General features: G+C 43.0%; 1 protein-coding gene across 1 annotated transcript in view; it reads right to left on the bottom strand.

Moving 5' to 3' along the window:
* eIF3c (eukaryotic translation initiation factor 3 subunit c) overlaps window positions 1–22,780 on the bottom strand; it is a 35,494-nt gene extending 12,714 nt beyond the window's left edge. The window contains exons 1-15 of the mRNA XM_050194327.3: window positions 22,675–22,780; window positions 21,929–22,036; window positions 21,119–21,184; window positions 20,867–20,943; window positions 20,196–20,317; window positions 18,595–18,766; window positions 16,871–16,974; window positions 16,651–16,757; window positions 15,246–15,378; window positions 11,909–12,171; window positions 10,385–10,559; window positions 8,777–8,935; window positions 7,642–8,109; window positions 6,352–6,477; window positions 2,491–2,644 (exon numbers count right to left, since the gene is read on the bottom strand). Of these exons, the coding sequence (XP_050050284.2) occupies window positions 2,491–2,644; window positions 6,352–6,477; window positions 7,642–8,109; window positions 8,777–8,935; window positions 10,385–10,559; window positions 11,909–12,171; window positions 15,246–15,378; window positions 16,651–16,757; window positions 16,871–16,974; window positions 18,595–18,766; window positions 20,196–20,317; window positions 20,867–20,943; window positions 21,119–21,184; window positions 21,929–22,023 (2,221 nt within the window). The 5' untranslated portion in view covers window positions 22,024–22,036; window positions 22,675–22,780. The remainder of the gene's footprint in view (window positions 1–2,490; window positions 2,645–6,351; window positions 6,478–7,641; window positions 8,110–8,776; window positions 8,936–10,384; window positions 10,560–11,908; window positions 12,172–15,245; window positions 15,379–16,650; window positions 16,758–16,870; window positions 16,975–18,594; window positions 18,767–20,195; window positions 20,318–20,866; window positions 20,944–21,118; window positions 21,185–21,928; window positions 22,037–22,674) is intronic.
* Between the last annotated feature and the right edge of the window lie 1,593 nt (window positions 22,781–24,373).

The following is a 24,373-nucleotide window of genomic DNA, read 5'->3' as shown; positions in this document are numbered from 1 at the left end:
TTTTTGCAGCTTCGCGCAACCCATCACAAGAGTAGCTTTGGATTTATATGCCAGGCACGAATGTGTCATGGCCAGTAGCATGCATGTGCACGGACGGCAGGTGAACAAGGGGAGGGAGGGGGGTACGTCGCGTGGACTTGCCATGACCCTCCAGGTTTCAGAATCTTTGACAGGTCGCAAATCATGCCAAACATGATAATGAAACAGGGAGGATGGCACCTGCTCTTTAGTGTCAGCGCCGGCTACGTGTGGAGTGGTGATCAAGTAATGTGATGCTCAGTCCTTTTGTCTGTCGCACAGACTGGCCTTACCAGTGGTGTAGCGAGATTTTCTTTTTTCTTCCCCCCCCCCTGAGGGGAGGCATTCACTTGACCAGGGACGGACAAGAAAGGTGGATGAGAGCTGGGTGAGTGGGAGCTGGGAAGGCTGCATACTAACAGAGAAATCTCAGAAGGGGCAGTGCCCTGTGTACCCATGGTTACGCCACTAGGCTAAACCGACCTGCCGTAAAGATAGGAAAGCGCTTCTGTATTTCGGAGAAAATCTGTAAAGCAATACGTTTTATGCAATAAATAAAATATTGCTGCAAAACACAGGTCCCCTATTAAACTGAGAATTTCACTAGTAAGCACAGCAGAACATTTCTAACTCAGTTTCAGACAAAAATAAGTATGTTTCTATTCAACAGAAATTCTGTTGATAAGACAATATTTTCCAGACCTTCTTATACTAAAACTGAGCTGTAATAAATACTGGTATACTAATTTGGTGTTCCCTAATTAAAAGTAGACCTACTGTACTATATCTCGATTTCTATGAACCTAAGTTACCGATAGCTTGCTACATTCTTGTTACGCAATGCTGGGAGACTCCCGAGCATGTACAGCACCATAATTTCTTGCCCAAAACTGGCAAGCATTAAATTTCGTAAAACATTTTCTGGTATACGATATTCAGCTTTTACCTTGATTTGATTCGATATTCGATTCGAAATCTACTATTCGGTATTTGCACACCGCTATGAAACATGCTTCACAGCCAATGCGTAGTATCTTATGCGAAAGGTGAGTCATCAGGAATAAGCGAATGTCAAGAAAATAGGTCTGCATACTGCAAAGCAGGTGATCTCAAACTATGTTTCGTAGTTCGACATCTCTTCAACACTCAGTATTATCTAAAAGAATGCACATGCTATTTTTTCCAACATTTCAGCCCTTCAACAGTACTCGCTGGCCCTCTATAGAACCCTTCACACTATAGGAGGCATTTCCAATTTTATTTCCTTCTAGCAAAACTTGTGCAAGCTTCACTTATTCAGCGCAAGTATTTACCGTATTTACTTGCATAATGATCGCACTCGTGCAACGATAGCACCCCTGAATTTCGTCGTCAGAATTTGTTTTGTTTTTTTCTTTCCCTTGTAGTGATCGCACCCCAAACTTGCCGCAGCGATATGTCGTGTGCCAAGTCTAGCTAATGATGATCGCGCTTACTATTTGTCGAATGCTGTGGAATGCTACGCGAACAACTCAAGACATACCAAGCAGTCTGCACGCACCAAACATTCTTAAAAGCAGATGCCCCATTTCATTCCTTTCATCACTTTCCGCATTTCCATGAAAAAAAAGAAAAGCCTTACCTTGGCTTTATTATTTGTAGGCTTTATAATGGTTGTGGTCAACAACAACAAAAAAGACGCCTTTCGATTCCTCTCGTCTGCACTCGTGGGCAACAAATCGCGAGTGGCAACAATAGTAGCCACGTTTAGACTGATACGTTGGGAGTGTACCCTATTCACACGCCCACGCTTGTAATACAACTAAGATATTCGCCCACCCTTAGCGGAAACATGCCATATTAGGATAGTAGTGAAGACAAATGCCACAGTTTTCACAGCATGCCCACCATGTGTTTCTGTCACTGGCAGCTAAGCGCGCCCATCTCTTTTTCTGTCCCCTCAAAGTGGACATGGCTATCTAATAGCCGCAAACTTGCTGATATGAACAATATTTACAATATGTATTCATTACTGATACAGAAGAAACTGTTTCAATGCACGTAATGTACTCGGGAGAAGAAAAAAATTGCATTCGATGCGGTCGGCTTGCTCTGCTGGCCGCCATTTCTGTTTGGGTGTCCCGCACTGTTACAGCAGTAGCCACTAGTTTTTTTTACCCGTTGTCATCCCGCAGAAAATGCGGGATGAAAAAAAAAATGTTTTCTTCTTGCGGAAAATTGAACCCACGTAATGATCGCACCCCTGAATTTGCGTCAATTTTTTTTTTTACAAGAAAGTTCGATCATTATGCGAGTAAATACAGTATTAAGGGCTCTTGTCTACACCCTTCATGCCTACGTTGGGTGCAAGAAAAGGGGAAGTCTTCAGCACTTTTTGAAAACCAGTGAGGTTTGCTCAAAGGCAACAACTGGGGAAACCACACAACAGAGAACACAAAATGCGGCTACAACCATCTATCAAGGCTAACTTACCGGCCATCTGGGGAATTTCGAGTAACATAGCAGACACCAGGTAGACGCATTCAAGCAGTTCTAGGTTGATGTGCTTGTGGAAGGGCATCTGACGTCGTTTCTCAATCTTCTCCTGCTCATTCGTACGCTCCTCCTTGCGCTGGGGCAGGAGACCCTGCAATACACAACAGCAGCAAGCATGTTAAGGAGGAATGGTCAAAGGTGTCGCCCAACTATCACGCGACAAATGCACAAAACCAACATCCGCATCACCAACATACGGTGCCCATCTGTTTATTCGGAAACCCTTTGGACCAAAAATGCATTCATAGTTAGCAACTCTCCAAGTTATCCATGAAGACTACAGAAGAGGGCGAGCACCATGCCCGAAAATTTTACCGTGCAATCTTGACACCTTGCAAGCAAGCCACACCTACCATATTTACACGATTGTAGTCGACCTCTTTTTTTTTTTTTTTGAAAATCTGAAGTGGGGGGGGGGGGGGTCGACTTACAATCGAAACCAAAACATGGCACCACAAGAAAAAGCGAGACCAACATGATATCAGGGGAGCTGCAACGTAGTTCCAATTTTATGTTTGCTCTACGGCCCCACCCATAGCTTTCCGCTATCCTGTGCGTTTGTTCGCTTTTCTGAAGGGTATTTCAACATTTTTTAGAGTTTTAGAGCGCACACAGCACTCATGTGGGGGTGTCGATAGTTCATGGAAGTGCCGCTGTTCCATTTGCAGCAGCACCTTCAGAACAGCGGCGCTTGCGGGGAGTATCGATAGTTCATGGAAGAGCAGACACCGCTCGCGGCTCGCTGGTTTTTCTTTCCCTGTAGCTCTTTAGTTTCATGCGTTTGATGTGACTGCCAGCCATGTGCTATTTCCGTGCTTCCTCAGTCGTCCCGAGTGCTCAGAGTCCACTAAACATTCAGCGCTCGTTCACAGCAGCGTTGAAGAGGGCTGCCATCCTTTACGCTGAAGAAACAACTGCACAGTGGGCCGCAAATTTGATGTTTCTTAATGGGTGGTGCGAGAGTGGCGACGGTAGCACAGCAAAATTTTCACCCGTGACGGCAAGCGAAGAAGAAGTTTCCGCGGGCCCAAGTCGGGATGCTTTCCGGAGCTGAAGGCCAAGCTTACGGCGTACGTCGCCGAAATGCGTGATCGGTCCCTGCCAGTGACATGCGACATACTCACGAGACAAGCCTGGATCTTCGCCTTTTGAGGACCTGCTCCGCCGCGAGTACCGAGTGGCTGGCGACAGAAGACCGCGAACTTACGCCAACCGGACATGTCAAAAGAGCCTCCCTGACGGCTCTGTGTGGTTGGGTGCTTTCAGCGTGGACTTACGTATGTATGCAAATGCAGAATTTCGCTGAACGGCGATGTGCTTCAGGACCATAGCAGCAATGACGATGGCAGCACTAGTGAGGAGGAGTAGTCCAGTGACCATGCCAGCTACTAATAAATTTTCATTATGGAATGCGCCCGCACGTATCCTCTTTTTTTTCTTTTTTTTTTTTTGCTGTGTCACACGCGATATGGGGGGGGGGGGGGTCGACTTACATTCAAGTTGACTTACAATCATGTAAATACGGTAACTCACATACTGTTCTAGCTTAAACAAAGGAACTGCAGCAATTATGGAAATGCTGATTACAGAGCTGATGTGAGTGCTGAAATAACACACAGTAAAACTTCATTAATTCAAAGTCCACCAGACCGCAAGAAATCTTCAAATTAAGGAAATTTTCTAATTACCCGAAAAGAAGACAAAAAAGGAAAAGAAGGGCAAAACTGCACGACACAAGCATGCCATGTTTATTTACCATGCAGCAGGGCCACTTGAAGTTATCATTGATGCAAGATATCTTGATACGGTAATTCGCTGCACCAAGGGTTATGGGGCAGTATTCTTGAGCGATCACTTTTGCAGATAGTTTCACTTTCATGAGAATCTGTGCTGGACAAGTCTTGTCACCGTGCGCAGATAACAAGCTTTACACAGCGCCAGAAATGCTGGCATACCTGTACGGGCCTCCGAGTCTTGCAAAAGTGATACTATCTCTGAAAGTGATCCCCAGGAATATACTGCTCATGATCATCACTAATCATTTCTGAATCGCCCCGCTAATCATGCACAGCCTCTCACAGTCACCACCACTACACTCAACAAAGCTGTGACCGACATTCACGTACTCGATAATTGCCACTTTCAACCTACCTGGTATAATTCACATTGCAAATTATGGGACTGCACAAGTTCTACAAATTAACTAAATTTTCAAATGAACTGAGATCGAATTATCAAAATTTTACTGTACTAATCCCATGGCCAGAACAAAGAATAAGTGTCTGCAAATCAACGGAGTAGCAGCAGCACCTGAACGCATACGTATCAGTAAAGTTAGCCAATCACTTTGATCCGGACACAGAGAAGTATATATAACTTGGACTTCATTTCTGTGGCTGACAGGCAATAAAATAATGGAGTAGCTTACGCCCTCTAGAGGCACATGACTGCATTGGCATCATATTTCATCTAAGCTTTTACTAGGAATAGCAGCGGTGCGACTTCTTGACATAAAAAACGGACAGAGTAAGAAGAAATCACTGAGCAAACGCTACAACATGCTATAAACACTTAAGCTAAAGCTTCAAGTCCTAATATGCAAACGCAAAGCAGCTGCCTGATTCTATTAGCAATAGTACTCTTGGTAACACACCTCTTAGCCGTATGAGAATAGAAGGACATTTGAGAAAGTCAATAGCATGTATTAATCGTTTACAATCTGGTGTGTCATGCATGATACGCATTGAAGAACTTCTAAAATAATAGAACCAAAAAGCATGAAAATCCTACGTATTCACTGGAAATCTATGTCCTCTTAGCAATTAAATACACAGTGAATTTAGCATTAACACTAGAAATAATTTTTGAGCTCTTTTTTCCATTAAAATATGTATGACAGCAGCTCATCACACAATGTGTAAAAATTTAATAAATAAACAGGTTACTTTCTCATTTATACACTTGAAATTAGCAGACAAAAATATCAGGGTGTTTATTTACTGTTTATCAGCCTACTGTGATGTTTCGGTTGAAAAATGCATTCGGGAGGTTCTGCGAGGCACGGTTTATTTGCTGCATATTATATGATACAGCTTGCAGCTTTGGGTCTTTTTGTGGAGGAAAGTAATTTGTTTCCTCGTGAAAGAACAAATTTGGTGAGCAAAACATTATGTCTGTACAGGCTACTCTTTCTTAGCACCCTTATTGGTATAGGATAGGTAAAGAAATGAAAATTCCAGCAGTATTCACGATGAAGATAGCATGGGGCATGCCATATTCCAGGCATCAATGACAAGAGCACTAACAAAGAACTCTCGGAGGGGGAGGAAGAAGTTTTTCTATGTTTTGCATGAAGCTCCTAAAGACTATGCAAAACAAAAAATATAACAGCAATGTCGATAAACGATATGGCCTAGGTATTGAAGCTACCAATTATTCAATCAAGGATGATGTCATCAACCTTAAATTAAACTTCTACTGGTAAAACTGTTAGAAATACACTCCTTTCTTAAAACAATATGTCAAGATTTTTCAGTAGTTCAGATAACTTTTGTACATTTTCAGCAATTCAAATGTATTTTTGCATGGTAGCAAAATATACCCATAACTGCATGGGGCACCGTATAAGATACGCAACAATTTTGGCTCATTAAATCGCAATCAATCGTTTCTTTAGAAAAGTGACATTGGTTTAGGCAAATGTGGCCTAAACAAAGATTGCGCAACTTTTTTTTCACATTTCACATTTCATTACGTTGTATTATTAATGAGCCAAACAGGGAACTATACACAACTTACTTGGGCTAGCATTTCTTTTGCACGGCCACCACTCTGGATGTCCAGCAGGGCATTGTGAGCATCACGAATGTTTCCATGACGGAATGCGCAAAGACCAAGCTGAACTAGTGCTCGGTTGTACATAATCTGGAAAGAAGCAGAAAACAAAGCAAAAAGTTTACACGGACATAAGCATTATCTCTTTACACAAATGCGGACAATACGAACCTTAGGTTGCAAATAGTCAATTAAAACACACTTGCCGTAGCAACATCGTTTCAAGTTCTGATTCCTGTACATGATGACCATCGACTGAGTCATCAGGGAGTTGTGCTCCTTTACTGTTTCTTCAAGATGCAAAAAGATGGCACCATGACGTGTCAAAACACAAGCTAAAGAAATTTTTCTCTCTTATGCTTTTTAGCAGACGTATGTCATTTGCACACTGCAGGAAAGCCCTGCACAGCCGTACAGGGTAACAGCTGCTGTGACCCACGTCGCAGTGAAGGGGTTAAATAATCAAACCAACCTTATGAAAGAAATTTTGATCAAACTCCTTGAAAACTTTCCATAATGGTTATCAGTGAATGAATGAGAGACTGAAGCTGACAAATAAGAGCGGCGTCTTGACATTTGACAAGAGTGACATCTTTAGAAAGACGTCACTTGTGCACTGCAGGAAAGCCCTGCACAGCCAACGGGTAATAGCTGCCGTGACCCACCCGTGACCCACCCATGACCCAATGTTACACTGAAAGGGTCATATAATCAAATCAACCTTACCAATTAGATTTCAATAGAACTTTACTAAAAACCTTCCATAATGGTGATCAGTGAATGAAGAAGAAAGACCTCAGCCTGGAGCCAATTGGGAAATTGTCTTCAGAGCCACGACTTGTTGCACAAAGTCTTTGCTTTGACAAAGACAATCCCCTTTGTCAAGACACTGGCTCCAGCTTGAGACACCACTCCTTCAGCCACTGTCAACTGCTTCAAATTCCCATCAAGAAATCCAATCCAGAGCTACGAGATTTTAAAGTCTTGCAGCTCTAGTTCTAGGGTAGACAGAGTAATAAGGTAGGTCTAACTGGACTTCTTGAATGATGCAGAAATCACGGATTGAACTAAATCTGGAAAACATTCTTTGCAACATTTTTCGGAAAATTAAGTAAAATACACCTGCAAGAACTTAAAACCAAATGAGACAAAACAGTACCAGACCTCACAAACGAAATAAGCCCATGAAATTACATCTACAAGTTCCTCACCATAGCTCGCAGAATTCATAAAGTATACCAACACCACACCTACCTGGGTGGGCACGTCTGCATGCTGGATGCTCTCCTGGAGATGAGACATGAGCATGAGGTCGCGTGCCTGGTACCAGTTGTCGTGCAGCGCATGGTGGTAGATGTGGCACAGGATGGCCTGTGTCCGGATACGGTCCGTGCTATCCTTGGCATAGATGAACTTGCAGAGCTGCTCCATCTCCTCCAAGCTGTTCTTGGGTGTCTTCGGGGGTGGCTGCTGCTCGCCTTCGGGCACTGCAGCCGGCTGGTCGCCACCAGCCTCGTCCGACTCCGGTACCTCTGCCGTTGTCGTTTCAGGAGCCTTCTCGGTCGTAGCCTCATCTTTCTCAGTCGTAATCTCTACTTTCTCGGTTGTAGTCTCTACTTTCTCGGTTGTAGTCTCCACTTTCTCGGTCTCAGTGTCTTCCTTCTCAGTCGTGGCATCACCACCTTTTGCTTTGTTGCGTTGAGCAAGGACCGTTGGGTCGAACTGCCACCAAAAAGATGGGAAATTAGACTGCATACTTGCCAATCTATGAACTTTAGAATTCATAAAAATAGCACAGACACAAAAACAAAAGGATGGAGGGGAACAGCAAGCATATTATTTTATGTTTACCCTGAGCACACACATTGATTGCCCAATAATCCGGAAATTTTTACGGCCCCCTCCATATAAGACAAATTGGTCAGCAACCACTTATTTAGACAAAAGGTTGAATTTCAATACAACTAAATTTCACTATAATGAAGTAAAATGTCAATTCACGAACTTTGTTATATTGAGGTTCAACTATACATAGTATTTAGATCAAAGCAACTTTTTAAGCAACCTTGCTGTTGCCAATTTTGCTTGCTTCAGGAACTTGTCAGAATAAACTTGCTCAAAGAGCACCTCTCATGTCCTTTCACCTATTTCCAAGACCATGGTCGAAGACCAATGAGCGAAGCATTTTCATGAACACAATTTGATTTTTATAAAGGTTGACGCTATATTGGCAAAATAAAAAGTTGTAGAACAAGCCCAAATTTGTACACTTTATGGAAAATTTGGCAGAGTTGGCAGGTATGAGACTTTCTTTAAATTACCTAGAAGGTCTTTCCCTCCACGGGAAAGACCTTCTAGGTAGCCTTCATGACCGAGTACATTTCCTCACCTTATAGTAGAGGTGCTCAATGCGGCGGAGGTAGACATGGCAGAGCTCTGAAGCAGACCCACGGCCTTCCAGGTAACCCTGCAGTCGCTCTATTATGGTGCAGACATTCTTCTCATCTTTAAGGCGTTCCACATATTCTGGCGAGTGGGCATCACAACCCTGGATGGAAGAGATGCAAGAAGGAAAGGTAAAAGAAAGCACTCAAGCAAAGCATACAGGAAACGAAACACAAAGCATTTGATGCACTGTTGTAATTATCTAAGAAAGGAGCCTCAAGTAAAGCTTTCAATTTAATACAGTGTAGCCTAGTTCATATGCACTAGGAAGAAACGTGAGAAAAAAACTTACTAACCAAGGAAACGTACAGCCAGAAGTATGCAAAAATTTGGCAGACAACTGCAGTTGACGTCTACATAATGTGAAGCGCTGCGCGGATTGTTGCAGTACAAGACACTAACATGCGCCAAGCTGGTTGAGCCGGAGCAACCCGAGACACATGTCATTTTTGTGGCGTCGGCAAGCTTATGTTCGTGGTCCTCGAATACAACCTTGGTCAGAAGGGAATTTAATCTCAGACGGTCAATTTTGGAAATGTCAATTTCAGTGCACACTGATTGGCTGGTTGAGAAAAACTATGAACTGAAGAGCTGGTTGCAAAGAAAGCTGCGCAGTGGGTGCCTAGTGTTCTCTGCACTGCACACCTCGCATCTTTCTTGTTCACATGGGATCTAGTCACCAGAAAGCATATCATACGATCGCAGCATGACGATATACTGAACATTGGTGCCAACAGATTATTTTCAAGGAATGTGTTAATTGAGAAAAAACAAGCACAACTGTACAGGGCCACTTTTTGTGTCCTCGATCCTGAATGTTAGCACCAGGAGGAGATTGTATGAAACAGGATCGTATGAATGTCGTTCTACTGAATATTAAATTAGGATATTGCATTATCTTTGAATTAAGACTACAAGTTGGGTTAGCCGAATTGGATTCATGGCAACGAACAAAGCTTAGCGCTAAGGCGAAGGACAGAGAAAAGAGTGCACGACACGAGTGACGCAGCTTTTGTGTTGCGCACTCTTTTCTTCAAACTTTGTCTTCGCTCGAAGAGTTTTGTGGGTTACCATGAATTCGTTGTCTTTAATAGCGCATGAGAGCTGCAATGCAATGTAGCCATTGTGGCATCAACAAAATCCAAGCTTTGGTCTTCAGTTGTGGGAGACAAACATATGGCTATGGCAAGCAAAGTAGGCATATTCAAAGAGTCAAAAAAAAGGGGGGTGTGGGGGATTAATCATACTGCTCAACAGCGCCAGCAAAACACAGGGTTTTGACACACTAATGCTTCTGGCTGCATTTTTACTTTGCCCCTTTTCCTAAGAAACACTGGTCTACTTTCTGAAAGCAGCAAACTTGCAAGCTCACCAAAACTGCCTAACACAGCAAAAGCTAGCACAATATAGCACATATATGTTGTTGTAGACAATGACTGCCTGACAGACGCCAGCAGCGAGCCACAAGTGGACCCAAGAAGAATCATGTGCGTCTCACAAGCAGTAGTCTGGCTACCCCTATCATACACCTAGACATATCACACTACCTCACCTGAAGGATTTTGGTGAATTCCTCGTCCATACGTTCAACCACGGTAAGGATACATCCCTTCACTCGGTACGGAGGTGTCACCAGGCTCTCAGACTCCTCCGCAACATGCTCACCAACTGATATGTTGCTGTTCTCAATCAAAATGTCAAGAAGCATGTGGATGAACTCCAGGCACCTGTGCACACAACAGAAGCTCACGCTGAAAGACAGCACCACTGTTCTCATGGGGTTAGCCACAAGCCACAGAGTTACTTGAGGATTGACAAGAACAGCACACCCCTTATTGTCAGAACAGTTTGACTGTTTACCAAGCTCAGGCCAATATTGCCACCAATTGCGACGAACAAGGCAGTGCCAAAACTAAGTCACGAATTTATATCAGCTTTAGAGTCAGCTATTTATACAAGATTCTTCATGCATTCCAGCATATTTGCGAATGCTCGTGTACACTCCAGAATGTACACCACTACTTACCTTGCACGCAATCTGATTAGACAATTCTTTTTTGCTACAATCGGCGACAACACTCATGAAAGTTGCAATAGATGTAGGTGCACCTAATGCCAAGCGGCAACTTTGCAACAGTGATTAGCCAGCGAAAGAGAGTCACTGGGAAAAAGATAAACAATGTGCGAGTGTTTGGAACAGCCAAAAGAAAGTTCTACAGCCCTTCAAATAATGCAGTTATTTCATGGCCAGATTAAGAGAATCCGCATTTAACGTCTCCCCCATTGCCACAAATTACCACTAATAATTCAATCAGCTAACCACAGCTCACAAAAATCAATATGATTAGCTGCAGCAACAACCTACAGAAACATCACATTTCAACACAGCCAACAAGCTATCTACCACCTGCCCAAACCAAACTTTCTGTTCAGAAGGTTTCTCGCGTGGTGATGATGTCATCATATGGCATCAGTGCACCACTGTTTCCACACCGTTTCAGGTGAAAGCCTTTTCTTCAAGTAAGGTCTACTATAGTTGACAGGTTACTGCGATTTCATATTGATTGCAATGACCGTTGTTGATGGTCGGCAACCAGCTTAACACTGTCAGAATCTGACATTAGGGAGAGCTGTTTCCGATACAGGTGGCACCATTGCCTATGTCACTTTGAAGTCACTTTCTGGAAAAATGGGCTCTTATTCCCATTAAAATGACTCTTTGCTACACTGATTACTGTGAAAAAACAAATGTTGAAATGCAGGCTTGTTGGTCTGGCATCTTGCAGTACTACTGTAGCACATAGAAACTAGGACACAAGAAGGCACGTGAAAGACACAGACACGGCGTCATGCTACGTCTTTCATGCAATCTTCTTGCACCTTCATCTGTGTGCGCTGCAATAGCACTTTTGTGATAAACAAATCTAGGGAGATGCAAGTTTGCAGAGGTCTAAATATAACTTGCCTTCCTTGAGTGTTCCTTTGATATAGTAATTGGAAAACTGCAATGTTTCCATGCAACCAGTACAGCTTCATATGCAAGACTACAGAGAAATGCGCATTCACTTTCACTCACTTGTGCCACATATCAAGTTTCATACAGGTCGCAATGTTGGGGTTGTAGTCAAAGATGGCCGACACGACAGCAAAGGCGATCTTCAGCTGAAAGCCTGGGCCGAGGTTGTGGGCTTGCGAGATGGCCAGCAGCTCGCTGAGCAGCTCAATCTGCTCAGACCGGTCAGTGCCCTTCTTGCCACGCGCGGCCATGATTTCATTCAGCTTCTTCAGCACAACCTGGTGGTTGATCTCTGCATCCTTGGCAAACATTTTGGGCTTCTCCTGCGCATTCCAGGTTTCACCATCAGCAAGTGGCTGCCATTCGTAAAGCCACAGTAGATTTAAAATGTACCACATTGCTGCAACACTACAGACAGGACCAAAAACACCACTACCAGACATGACAGGTGCTATATGGAAACTTTATTGTTGCATTGCCTTTCTAAACAAACATAAAAGAATTAGGACACATATAACACGAGCAGATAGCAATAGTACTAGAAGCAAGCGCCTGCTGGCTTACTAAAGCTTGGCAGTTCCTAGAAACATGTCACCTGCTGCTAATCTAGTCACTGCGGATCGCAAGTACGTAGTGTTAACAGACAAGGACGGAAGTAAGGACGAGATGGGGCACAGCACTGCATCCAGTCTCATTCTCACCAGTGTCCAATTCCAATTGCACTGAGCGCTCTTGCAGCGTCCCACAAACAAGTGCAGCGAAGTTTATTCTCTGCGAATTACCATATCTCTGTCTTCAAGACGGCTATACAGTCTCTAAAACACAATACATTACTCTTTGCTTCACTTATTCCTAAGCGCTGCTTAAAGACCAACTGCAAAAACATTTTGGACCACGTAAAAAGCCTAATTTAAGATAATGTTGATATAGAGAAGCCTGCATGCAAAACTGCACTTTTTAAATACGAGCAGAAGCATCATGAAAAGCTACAAAAAATAGCCACTTTTGATATTGACACTGAAAGATTACCGCCATAACCGGTCCCAAGAAGTGATGCATGACCTAGTGCGCGGTTCCTCAGCATGACCTGCAATCTCAGAGGCTAGGTTGCCACGTCGCATAGATACTTCGGCCACCGCGTGCTGTCGTGACGAACCCTTTCGCCATAGTAGACACTTCTTGGAATACCACATGCTCCGACTGGTCTGTGTGGCTCTCCAAGTGTGCTAACATGAGCCATTCTGAGCGCCTGGCCCTTCCCGGCTACCCGTGGCATGCAAAATATTCTCGAACACGCATGCTGGGACGTGCATCACAGCAACGCCACAAGGCGCACGCATTGTCTGCTTAGGTGCTGTTTAAATGCTGCTAACAAAAAAGCTACACAATTACCAGCTCTGCGGCACAGCTAAGATTGTTCCGTATGTACTACTCACTCATAACAAACTTAGCCAAAGTGAAATTTCGTTGCAGTTCGCCTTTAATGGCTCTGCATGCATATCACATCACGTTGTCCTTTAACCTTGCCAACTGCCAATGCAAATCTCGCTGGACCAGTGGATGCTCCCAGAGAAGTTTACCAATTATCGAAAAGGAGTTTTGAGAAGACCACATATGACACAACCACACACGCACCAAGTGGTGTTCGTTCAAGCAAGAAAGACTGCTGTGAGCACTGCACCTCATTAAACTGTTCCCTTTCCCCAAGTTTTACTTTATTTTTTCATTTCTCAGCTTTCAATAAAGACTGTAAAAGTACTCCCGGGTTTACCTTCTGCAAAACATGACAACATTTAAGCTGTGATGATAATGCATATTCAGTTAATGCATTGTTTATTTCAAAAATATTACTTGCAAAAGTAGGCAGCAGAACACTCAAATCAATCAAAACACGGGAAGGAGACAAGTCCACTTGTCGAAACATTGCCTCCTGCTTTCAACTTGTTCACGTTTTGCCAATCAATCAAAATTACATTTACTACTCTAGCTGATATGCAGGTTTTGTACAAAATAAACATGACAAACCTGGAAAGCACCGCAAGGTATACGAAACATCATGAGGCACCAATTCTATGGAGACGAAGTGAGTGCAGTGGATTGCGTCAGCCAATCAAAGACAAGAGTAACTGTGTATGTCAGAGAAAGAAGAAGGGCTTGCAGGTTGTGTGCAAATAATCCCTCCATTGTCCTTTTAGCTGTTGTACACAACAGGATTAGCAGTGGACAACTGACTAGCCTTTCTGGTTCTCGTTCCTGAAAAACCCATAGTCCTCACTGCTAGTCCAATAAGCTGAGAGGGTACCATATTTACCTGAATCTAACATGCACTTTTTTCCTGATAGAATGGGTCCAAGAATTGCATGCGCATTGGAATCGAGTACGACCCTAAATCTGTGTTACCATATCACCATCGGCAATTTAAAATGGCCGCCTGATACGCGCCTTAAGCCTAGCTGCCGTAACTTCCTCCATGTGCTGGAGTATGTGTGGTTAGGTTAGTCCCCGCCTGTCTTGCCGTTTTTGAGTTTGCTCTATCAGCATGGAAGTGCCAACTGCAAAGACGCGCCGAGTGTTTATCATGATACCGCAATTAAAAGGAAAGTGACCACGTCTGCGGAGACAGGCGAACCGCATCAATGGCGTTCAGAGTTCCCGAAACTTGCATGTGGGACTGCGTAAACAGGAGAGGTGTTTGACTCGGGCGGCTGCTGCATAGGCACGGCCACGCAGCCCCTATCTTGAAAGCAATCTGCGATGGAGACAGTCTATGCATCTAGAAGCACCGTGCTATGTTCTCGTCACTTAGTTCCTGTTGAAGTGAGAGGCTGCACCAATATAAATTTGCTCACTCCTGCTACCGCACTTTCTCCACTCCAGCATTCCGATAAAAAGTTTTCGTGGTCATTGAGTGAGATGTGTTCATATTTGCTTGTGCGCGCGCGACACCATGCTTGTTAATTTAGTTAGTAAGCGAATGTTTAAACTATTATCCTTACTTTTCCTATAGCTTTCTAGTAATTTGCTATCGCAATCGATGCTTCGCCTTTCGAACGAAACTGCGACTTTTTTTTATTTATCGCAACTTTAGTGCATTGGTAGCAAATCTTTGTTTTTCCAAATGAGAGAAAGTTGTATTTCTGTGCATGGTATTGTAAGGGACTTTTCTTTTTTTAGGTCAAGGCAAATGGGTGCACGTTACAATCAAGGGCGCATTAGAATCGAGTAAATACGGTAGGTTCCGTGCTTCTACGGAAGTGAACATCTTGCCTTTTCCCTGCCATTTAGGCTGCGTAAATGACCAGCCAGCACAACTGCATTGACACGGTGCACCACTTATAGCCTTAAACACCAGAGAAAACTACAAGGGTTGAGATGGGCAATGACAGACAGAACCAACCATGATGAGCGGCACGCCACCCTTGACTTCCTCCCAGCCTTCCTCGTCATCATCTCGGCGCTTGTCCTTCTGCTCCCGCTTCTTCTCACGACGACGCTGCTCCTTCTGTTCATCCTTCTCGCCGCCAGCTCTGCTGTTGGGTTGGCAAATTAACAGAGGCAATTAACAGACCAATGTGGAAGTGGTTCGCATACAGAAGCCAGTAAAGTTGACAATTGGGCTAGCTGGTAACCGATCATGAAGAAATATGAGGGAGGGGAGGGGGCAGCGCACAGAAACACAACAAAGAGTGTAGGACGACACACTTGCAGCAACTTGCAACAAATTGCAACGCCATGCATCAGAAAATATCAATCACTAAGTTGCTGCGAATGTGTCGCGCATGCTTTTCGTGCGGGGGTTTTGCACAGTGCTCCTCTTTTCAAGAGGTACGCAGCAAGCCAGCTGGGCCTCTGCAAGACACAAGCGGAGTTTGGGTTCCTGCATTCCCTAATCTAAACTCTTTCTAATGACTTTTGAATTAATATCTCCATGCTTACATAGCAATAAGCTGAAACACACACACTGTCTGATAAGATGGAGGACCCTCGCATTTCCACTGTCTTAGCCACACATACAAAGGGAGTAATGAAAGAGAGGAACAGTCACAGAGGAAGATGTACAAGATGCACCGACTTCCCCAACCCGCAGTGCCTAGAGTTCATCAGCACACTTATGTTGTTTTGTCTTGCCCTTGTCCTGGCCTTTCCTATTTTCACATCACCTCCTGGTTTTACTTTTCTAGCGCTTATTTTTTAAAAGTGTTCTACTGCATACACCTGAAGATCAATACAACAAAAACAGATGTACCAAAGTAAATCTTACTTGCTGACATCAGCATGTAACAACTACATGTGTTTTTTTATGAATATCGAATGTAACAAAGATACCTTCATGTTGGGTGCGACTTCGTTGTAATAACAAGCTTCAGCTGCACTGTTGTAAAGGCTTCAGTTAGACAATTTATTGCGGTAGTAAGCTTATTTGCAGATCTAAAGAAACTTGTACATTACACGCAGAGGTTACGAGCAAAAAACAAATTTATGGCTGCGACATTAAGATTGGACAAAGAGAAGCAGGGCAAGTGATTAAAACATAACATACTGACACTGTCTATAAGGTAAAGCTACATCACTAATGTAACTAACCAAAAATATTTGAAGTACTTAAATATCACCCATCATCCAACGTCACTGCTTGAATCCCCTAGGTTTAGCGAAAATGATCACACTGCTAGTGAAGCGTTGTTCATCTGGCAACTACGAAAATTATTCTCAGACAAAAGTGATAAAACATTGTTTTTTCAGATTTCATAACTTCTGATGCTACACAAGCCTCACTGTAACATAAAACCATAGATGCTTACTTCTTCAAGAACTTGTTGGCCAGATTTCCACCATACTTCTCGTCATCGCTCGATGAAGAGCTTTCACTCTCATCTGACGATCCCCAGTCCATGGAATCATCATCCGACTATGAAGAAAACGAAATTTTATAGTGCAAAGTTTGAGGGGACAGCACATAATTACATAGGCCAATGAAAAAGAGCTTTGTAAAAAATCAAAAAGCTGCAACAAATGCCTTACCTCATCATCAGAGCCACCCTTGATGAACTTGGCCTTGGCATCATCTTTATCGGCTTTGGAGGACACCTTCTTCTTAAAGCTCATTTCGTCGTCCGCGTCGGAATCTGAATAATGCGTAACATTTCCTTTAATATCACCCATGGCAGGCACTTCTGCAAGGTCTAAACAGTCCTAGTACAAAAGAAACTAATGTGCCATAGTGCCAAAAGCATCAAAGATGGCTTGGGCATAACTGTAGCACTATTCTAGTGCACTACTTTGTAAAATGAACACTGCATCAAGCCTTAAATATTTCCATGTCCTATGTTGTGCAAGATGCCATACTGCTTATTAGAGGACACTAAAGGCAAATACAGTCGAATCTAAATAAAATTAACAGGGATATAAGCAATTAGGGGATGTACTTATAAAGTACTAGATCTCAAATTTAGTTGGCCATGCTTTATTTCATAGAATATTTGACTTCATCCTTTTTTTTTCTTTTTAGTCTCACTGCTTCTGAGCAAATGTATGGGTGGAGGGATCTTAGTTGGGCAGAGTTCATCTGCCTTTAGTCCTTTCAAACCAGCCAATGTATGTCTGAATAAACTGAAACTGAAATTGCAACTGCTACAACAAAGCCAAGTATGTAAGGTTCAAGTCAGTTTCGGTTACAGAGAAGGGAATCAAAGTTAAAAATGCATACCATAATTTTGTGTGTATAACCCATGCCAAAAATTAAACATTTAACAGCAAAGTTGCGGTGTGGGTTACATGTGAATTTTGTCTCGAGATGTGGCTTCACGGCAACACACTGCATGCTGCCATGAATCCACACCTCAAGCTAAGGTTCTCGTCCATTCAAAGTTTCATTACCTAACAGTGAACCCAACTCTCTCGCCACCCCTGTGTGTTGAAACTCGCTTCTCCCAGCCTTCATGGTCGCTCATTCTCCTCCTCTTTGTAAGTCGCCATATTGTGTCTAGTACTGAGCGATGCATGTGGCGACAGCAATGGTGCATGCTGCGCCAGCAAACTAGAACTCGAATTACGATGAGCTGTGCCCAACGACTGTACTTTACAGCACCGCAAAGCTGTAGATTATCAGCATTGCTGCAGAGGGGGGGGGGGGGGGCCAGAGCCGCTGGGAGAAGGTACGACTTGGATGAGTCACGCATCTGCGAATGGAGACTGTCTTTGCAAAGATGCGAGCATCATTGTATGCAGTTATTTCCGCGAATTATATGCACAGATATCTTTTGTTTTTGTATCTTTTGTTTTGTTTTGTTTTCTTTCCGGGCTGTTGCAAATGGGGGTGCCGGTTATATGCAGAAAAACAAGACATTCCAACGGCAAAAGTGACAAGCACTCGAAAGAGCCACTCGAAATGCACATTCAAAACGAGATTACTTACGCAGCTCCACAAGCACAGTGGAAAAACAAGCCAAATGCACCAATGCCAATTCACTGCACCACTCTGTTCTGTACCGGTCAAAAATTAGCTAGGGCCGTGTAGACACCATACAAATCCATGCTTTCATAATTAGCCAGTGCGGGAACTTCACTGCGGTGTCGCCAGCTGTCCTTCGTCCTTGCTGCTTTTCTAGCCTACCAAGCCTCTTCAAACGATAAGAGCAGCCTTTTATTCGTGTTGTAGAAGGGTTTAATTTACTAACATGGCTCACCTTATTTTTTTTTCTTTATTGTCCCTTTAAATAAAGTGAAAGAACAGGTGAAACACTCACCCTTATCTTCATCATCATCACGGTCTTCATCTTCTTCTTCCGGATTCTCGCGATATTTGGCAATGTCGGCCTCGTGGTCTTTGTTGTACTTGCGCAGCTTCTGCCGCAAGGTGGCAAGCGACTTTGAATTGTTTTTGGACATGTTCTTACGTCCATCACGGTCCTCCCAGCACTGTGGTTTGAGAAGACAAGAAAAATATGCAGCAGTCAAATACTGCAATAACATCGACATAGAAACACAAGACTAACTGCAGCACTAGGACCGATTCCGCGGACGGCCAAGCACCCAACACAAAAGTGAGAGCAATGGCCAGTTTCAAACAAAGGTGAACCATTCATTCAAGTTTTCTTTCATTTCGAGAACAGTTAGTGAATAGAACAGCGTCAGTAGAGATGTTTTTCAATAATCCACCTGTTTGCGTTGCTCATATCTAAATTTCTTGTTTTACTTTTTATTTTATTCTTTAGTGTGCTGTGTTACGTTGGTACAGCAAACCTGTTTTCTTTGCTTCTTCAAACATTAGAGTGCTTGTTTTGCTTTCCTGTGCACCACTCTGCTAAAATGTAAGAAATTTCAGTATTTATAAGCTAATGAAATTATTTAGATGAACCTGTACAAATAAAGCTGATAGCTTCATGTTAAGTGATGTAGTGACCTGCAAGTTACACACCCAGAACAGCAGAAAGCATCTGCAGGAGCAACAAATTATTGCTGGAAAGAAGTTATACTAGTCATATCTATAAAATACATCTTTCTAAACTTATCGTAAGAAACCAACAAACACAGACATCAAGGTTGACACTTGCCACAGGTCGGGAACAATCCCACAACCTTTGCAGCGTTCCCCACCTGCGGCAAGTCCTTTTTCATCCACTTTTATTTCCATTAATTTATTGTTTCTTTATTTCATTTATTAAGCACAAGTAATTTCCCCTATGTTGTCCTTGGTGTCAATGCTTGTTGGCTTCTGATGATATGACTAATAAAAATTGGGTCCATGGGTTAACCCCCTTTCACCACGTTTATCTTAATAAACTGTCATATCTAGGTCCCTGACATTTTTGCAGACAGGCTATGTGGCTAGCGAACACTTCGGGACAATCTTGACTCAAACACAAAGGCATTTTTTTTTAATATATTTTGGGGAATAATATAATGAAAGCAGTACCTCGAAAGCAGACGACTTCACTACCTCTTGGCTTTGTTTTCATAATCACAGCATGTGCCCCAAATTGATTAAATAAAATGTTAAAGCTTTCTAGGTAATTAGTGAAATTATAGTCTAATTTTTTCTTGCTGCTGATGTCCACCTAGCTATGTAGCCCAAGTGCAAAAACAGCAAGAGCCTAGATATGTCAGTTTATTTTAAAATAAAGTGTTTCGCATAAAAGATAACACTTCATATATGTCAAACACTTTAACCTGCCACCCAAAGTCAACAAAAGTAAAGTTGAACTTGTAGAATCTTTGATTGATGTGCAACGCTATGCAGAACAAGAGCGTCAAATTATCAGCCCATTACAAAGGCTAAATGTGTCATAGAAGCAGAATTACAAAACTGACAAGCACCATGCATGGCGTATAGCATACAAGTTCGTACCTCAGTCACAAAGTCTTCCAGCTCAACAAGGCTCCGGATGAAAAATTTTGGAATGTTGCCACCCTCTTCCTTATCAATAACCACCTTGGCTTTCTGAAATGCCCTTGTTAAGTTCTCAAAACCTGAAAAAGTAAATGCACAGAAAGTTACAAGCAGCAGATGCATAAGTAACCGAAGTGCTGTAGTAAATTCACTACTCAATAATATTTACAGAAAACATTGACAGGACAGTGACGGACAGCAAGCGCAAGTGGTTTCCCGAGCTTATGACATCGCATAGAAACGGACTGCTTTATTTGTATTGCATTTTTACAACACTGCAATGCATTCCAGCACAATTCCCACCAGCCACATTTAATGTGGGCTACAACTTCAGTTGCTCCTCGAAGTGAATTTTCTGCATTTGCTAATGGCAACATTACAGCAAGGATTTGGTGCCACGGCTGCTTACGTTTCTAAAATCCAAATATGCATTAATTAAAAGTATTAGTATAATCATGGCATCGAACTTATCGTCGACTTCATAAATATTAAGGCAAATTTAGTTTTATGCATTTTGGTGCTCTAACATCAGACTGAACCGAGTCAGTAAACGCACCATGTGTCCCATCTGTACATGCAACCAATGACATTTCAACCATAAAACATGTTTCAGCAATCAAACGACTCACTTGTTAAAAGTTTGCTCATGTCCTTGATCTTCTTGTGGTTCTTGATCTGTTTAATGATGTCCGTCAGTTCCTCAAATCTGTAAAGCAATCATGGCAACTACTACATTACTGCCATGGTCACTACCACACTATAGCTTCTTATATCAAATTCCAAGGTGAAGAAAGAGTGCTTCAGCAGCTTCTTTAGAAAAGCAGGCCTAAGCTTCATAATGGGAAACAGCTATGCTCAGACACAAGAGTAACCTTGCTCACCTTTTTTCTCGCGTGCTGCGTACAACACGCTTGGCTTCCTCCTCGTCATCACTGAAGGCATAGGCCCTGCACGAAAAAGCACACCAAGGCTCCCGCTCAATATAAACACAAACAAGATACATGACAGAGTTCTTACAGATTATTCCAAGATTTTTTCAGAGCTACAAGCAGAAATAGCACGCCCCTCTTGTACGCTTGAGCACATGGTCAGTGTCAAAACTAAATATACATTCCTGCCTAGGAGAATACTCGAGAATTTTACTTCCCATTGTGCTCTGTAGTCCACAAATACGATTTCACTTGCGTTCCAACAATAACAACAGATGCGTGATTTGGAAACATACATGGCATATTACATCACCTCACGTAGGTACTTCTTTAGCAAGTATAAATCGCTCCCTTGCCAGGCCAGACTACATCAAGGTTTTCAAGAATTTATGCTTCAAATGTATGAATTTACTTGACAATTAATGCCACATAGTAGTAAACCTAGAAAAGTGTTGCATGGAAGTCAGGCAAACTGTTTGCCAAAGATGTTGCCTCTGCTTATCAGCGTTTATCCTGACAAACATGCCATGACCTGGCAGTGCTGTCCATTAACGACACATTTTAAAAAAGTATGGCAAAGAAATGCGCAACTATTAATGGCAAGAACACACTAAATATTCTAACATTGAGTGCTTTTACAGTTGCACAGCAACCGGCATCACCAGTTGAAGTAGTGAACGTAAAAGGCATTAAAGTTCGGCAACTACAATCAGTAAGCGAAATACGATGACATGTATGACCATGCCTGATTACAGTACTTACGATGTGATGGCTGTTGCCTTCTGCGGAATCTGCTCCTCCTCCGACGACTCGGATTCGGACTCCGAGTCCGATCCGGTGGCGAAGAATCTACTCATGTCGGGCGGTTACCTGAACATGGGGTCAACAAGAATGTCGTCACGACTGATCTAAACCTGACGGGTTAAACAATGCGCGAGTGCCCCAGTCGTTACAAGACCACATCAACTGAATCTTCTCTCTCGAAGTACTTGATCTAGTTTGACAACACTGCAATGGGAGTTACACACATCTGCACCATATTGCGTCAGAGCCTGGTGTCGATCTTATGTTCGCTGCATATAAGAAAACAACTCGCTGAACATTTAAAACGAACCTTCTTGTCGGCATGGCTTTTAGCTGGTATAGGAGCGATCTTTCATGACAAAACTGATATTCCGCTAGCAACGTGACAGTTTACTTCGGCAACGAATGCACTAACAGTATCAATATTCGTGCGGCTATCAATATTACTACTACCCTCAGCTGTGCTGAATGTATCTTGACCTTCTCATGCAGAGCAGTACGTTGCGCGTGCGTTATACAATGACAAGAATTCCAGCGTAACTACTTATTTTTTTAAAGACCACTGTGTGATCACGCCGGCTCCCATGCCGCCGCTCATAACGGCGCGTTACCATGAACAAGCAGCTGACGGTCCTTAACTCATCCTCGTCGCTAATCACCAGTCGCAATGTCAACTATAAGTTACTAATAAGAACAATACTTACTTTCGCACTCGCAAGAAGGGTCACAAACTCCAAGACAGGCTTAACACACGTAAAACACGACGACAGAGTCACAAGTGAGAGACTGAAAGCAGCGAAACAAAATAAATACCTAAATAGCAAAAGTTGCTTTCTCAATGTTGCTAGCCTAGACAATTAATATTGTTCAAAACTGGATAAACTACTCCGAAAAAAAAATGAAAAGGTATCAGAATAAGCTTTTTGTAACCCCTAATAACTTTATGTTAAGTTCTATTGTATAAATATGTTTTATGCTCTTAACTATCACAGTAACAGAATGGTAGACTTTAGTTGTCGCAGCAGCTGTAGCAGTAGTAGCAGCTCACGTCATTCGCTGTCACTGCATGCATGCAGTCGTGACTTTTGGATTTCGGTGGAGGGTTTGCAAAGTTTAACCGGTTTAACGTAGGGTAATATAAAAATAAAGACTATACGACAACCATCGAGTAAACTCGGCAATTCGCGCCCATGCAGTACAGTCGAAGTAGCTGCAGCGTTGCAGCTTCATTGATAACACGAATGTACTTATTTGTGCTTACGAGCTTTGATACAGTCTGCTTACACCTTGATCACGACTAGACGCTTAAATGAAAACAAAATATTTTCATAATGTTGTCCGGTGAGCAGCCTCATGTAACATAAACTGCTTGTATTTAGCGTCATATATCTTGTACACCATCTGACCGCCCCAGGATATGGGTGCCTTCAGTAATCGAACCACGTCGTGCAGAAGTTCCAGAAGCTTGAGTTACCAGGGCGATCGGCATTGTACTATACAATGCACAGCACGCTGTCCGTCGAACCATGATGCCAAAGCAGTACCGTAAAAGTGACACAAACCGGCGTCATCACACGACTAAAATCAGCCGTTCATTACAGCGAGCGATATCACGTGGTTGCCTTTGAGCCGCAGGTCTGGATTATCAATCTCCTTGACGATACCTTTGATGGCACGTTCGACGTCTTGCCCGAAGGACAGGCCTATGACGACCAATGCGATAGACACAAGCACAACAATCACCACAGTGAAAACGTTCACAATGTAGTCAGGAATGATTGGCGGCGGACGTTTGTCTTGGACCGTCATCACGTCCGGTATGCTGTCAGCCAAGGACGTTTCCTCTATGTCCAAACTGTGCATGGTGACGTTATTAACCGAGCTGAAGGTGCACCTCCAGGTTCAAGGCGGTACCAGCAAGCTTAGGTGCTGCAGCAGATCACGTGGTAAAGACACGTGCACGTGTCTATAGTGTCCAATTCAATACTTTAAAATTTCACGCTGTTGATTGCTCGTTGGCTTAATTTTATGTGATACGATCAACAAAGTACCGGCGTTCTGACAAAATCGATTCCCACTCTGCTCAACATGAATTTTCACAGCGGCGGCTTGGGGAAAATATATCACATAAAGACGAAGATCGAAACAGCCGCCATCACGCGCCATGTCCTCTCGTGTACGCGGAGGACCCCGTGGAGGCAGATGGCCACAAAATGATCTCGTCACGAAGCACTTGATCGAGTACCGGACGCGTTTTTACTGGCAAGTAATGTTTCTATTCGAACGTACTTCCTCCACATAACACAAACGCGATACGGCGTGCATTTGAATCTATTGCGTTAATCTGACACTTTTTGTGGCTTTGCGTGCGCCACAGGCAGCAACGTATGTTTAGAGCCCCCA

Source organism: Dermacentor andersoni, chromosome 3 (genome assembly GCF_023375885.2).
Source record: "Dermacentor andersoni chromosome 3, qqDerAnde1_hic_scaffold, whole genome shotgun sequence".
NCBI classification, from domain to species: Eukaryota; Metazoa; Arthropoda; class Arachnida; order Ixodida; family Ixodidae; genus Dermacentor; species Dermacentor andersoni.
The sequence above is the reverse complement of the archived record's forward strand: the minus strand, read 5'-3'. Positions and strand labels throughout refer to the sequence as shown.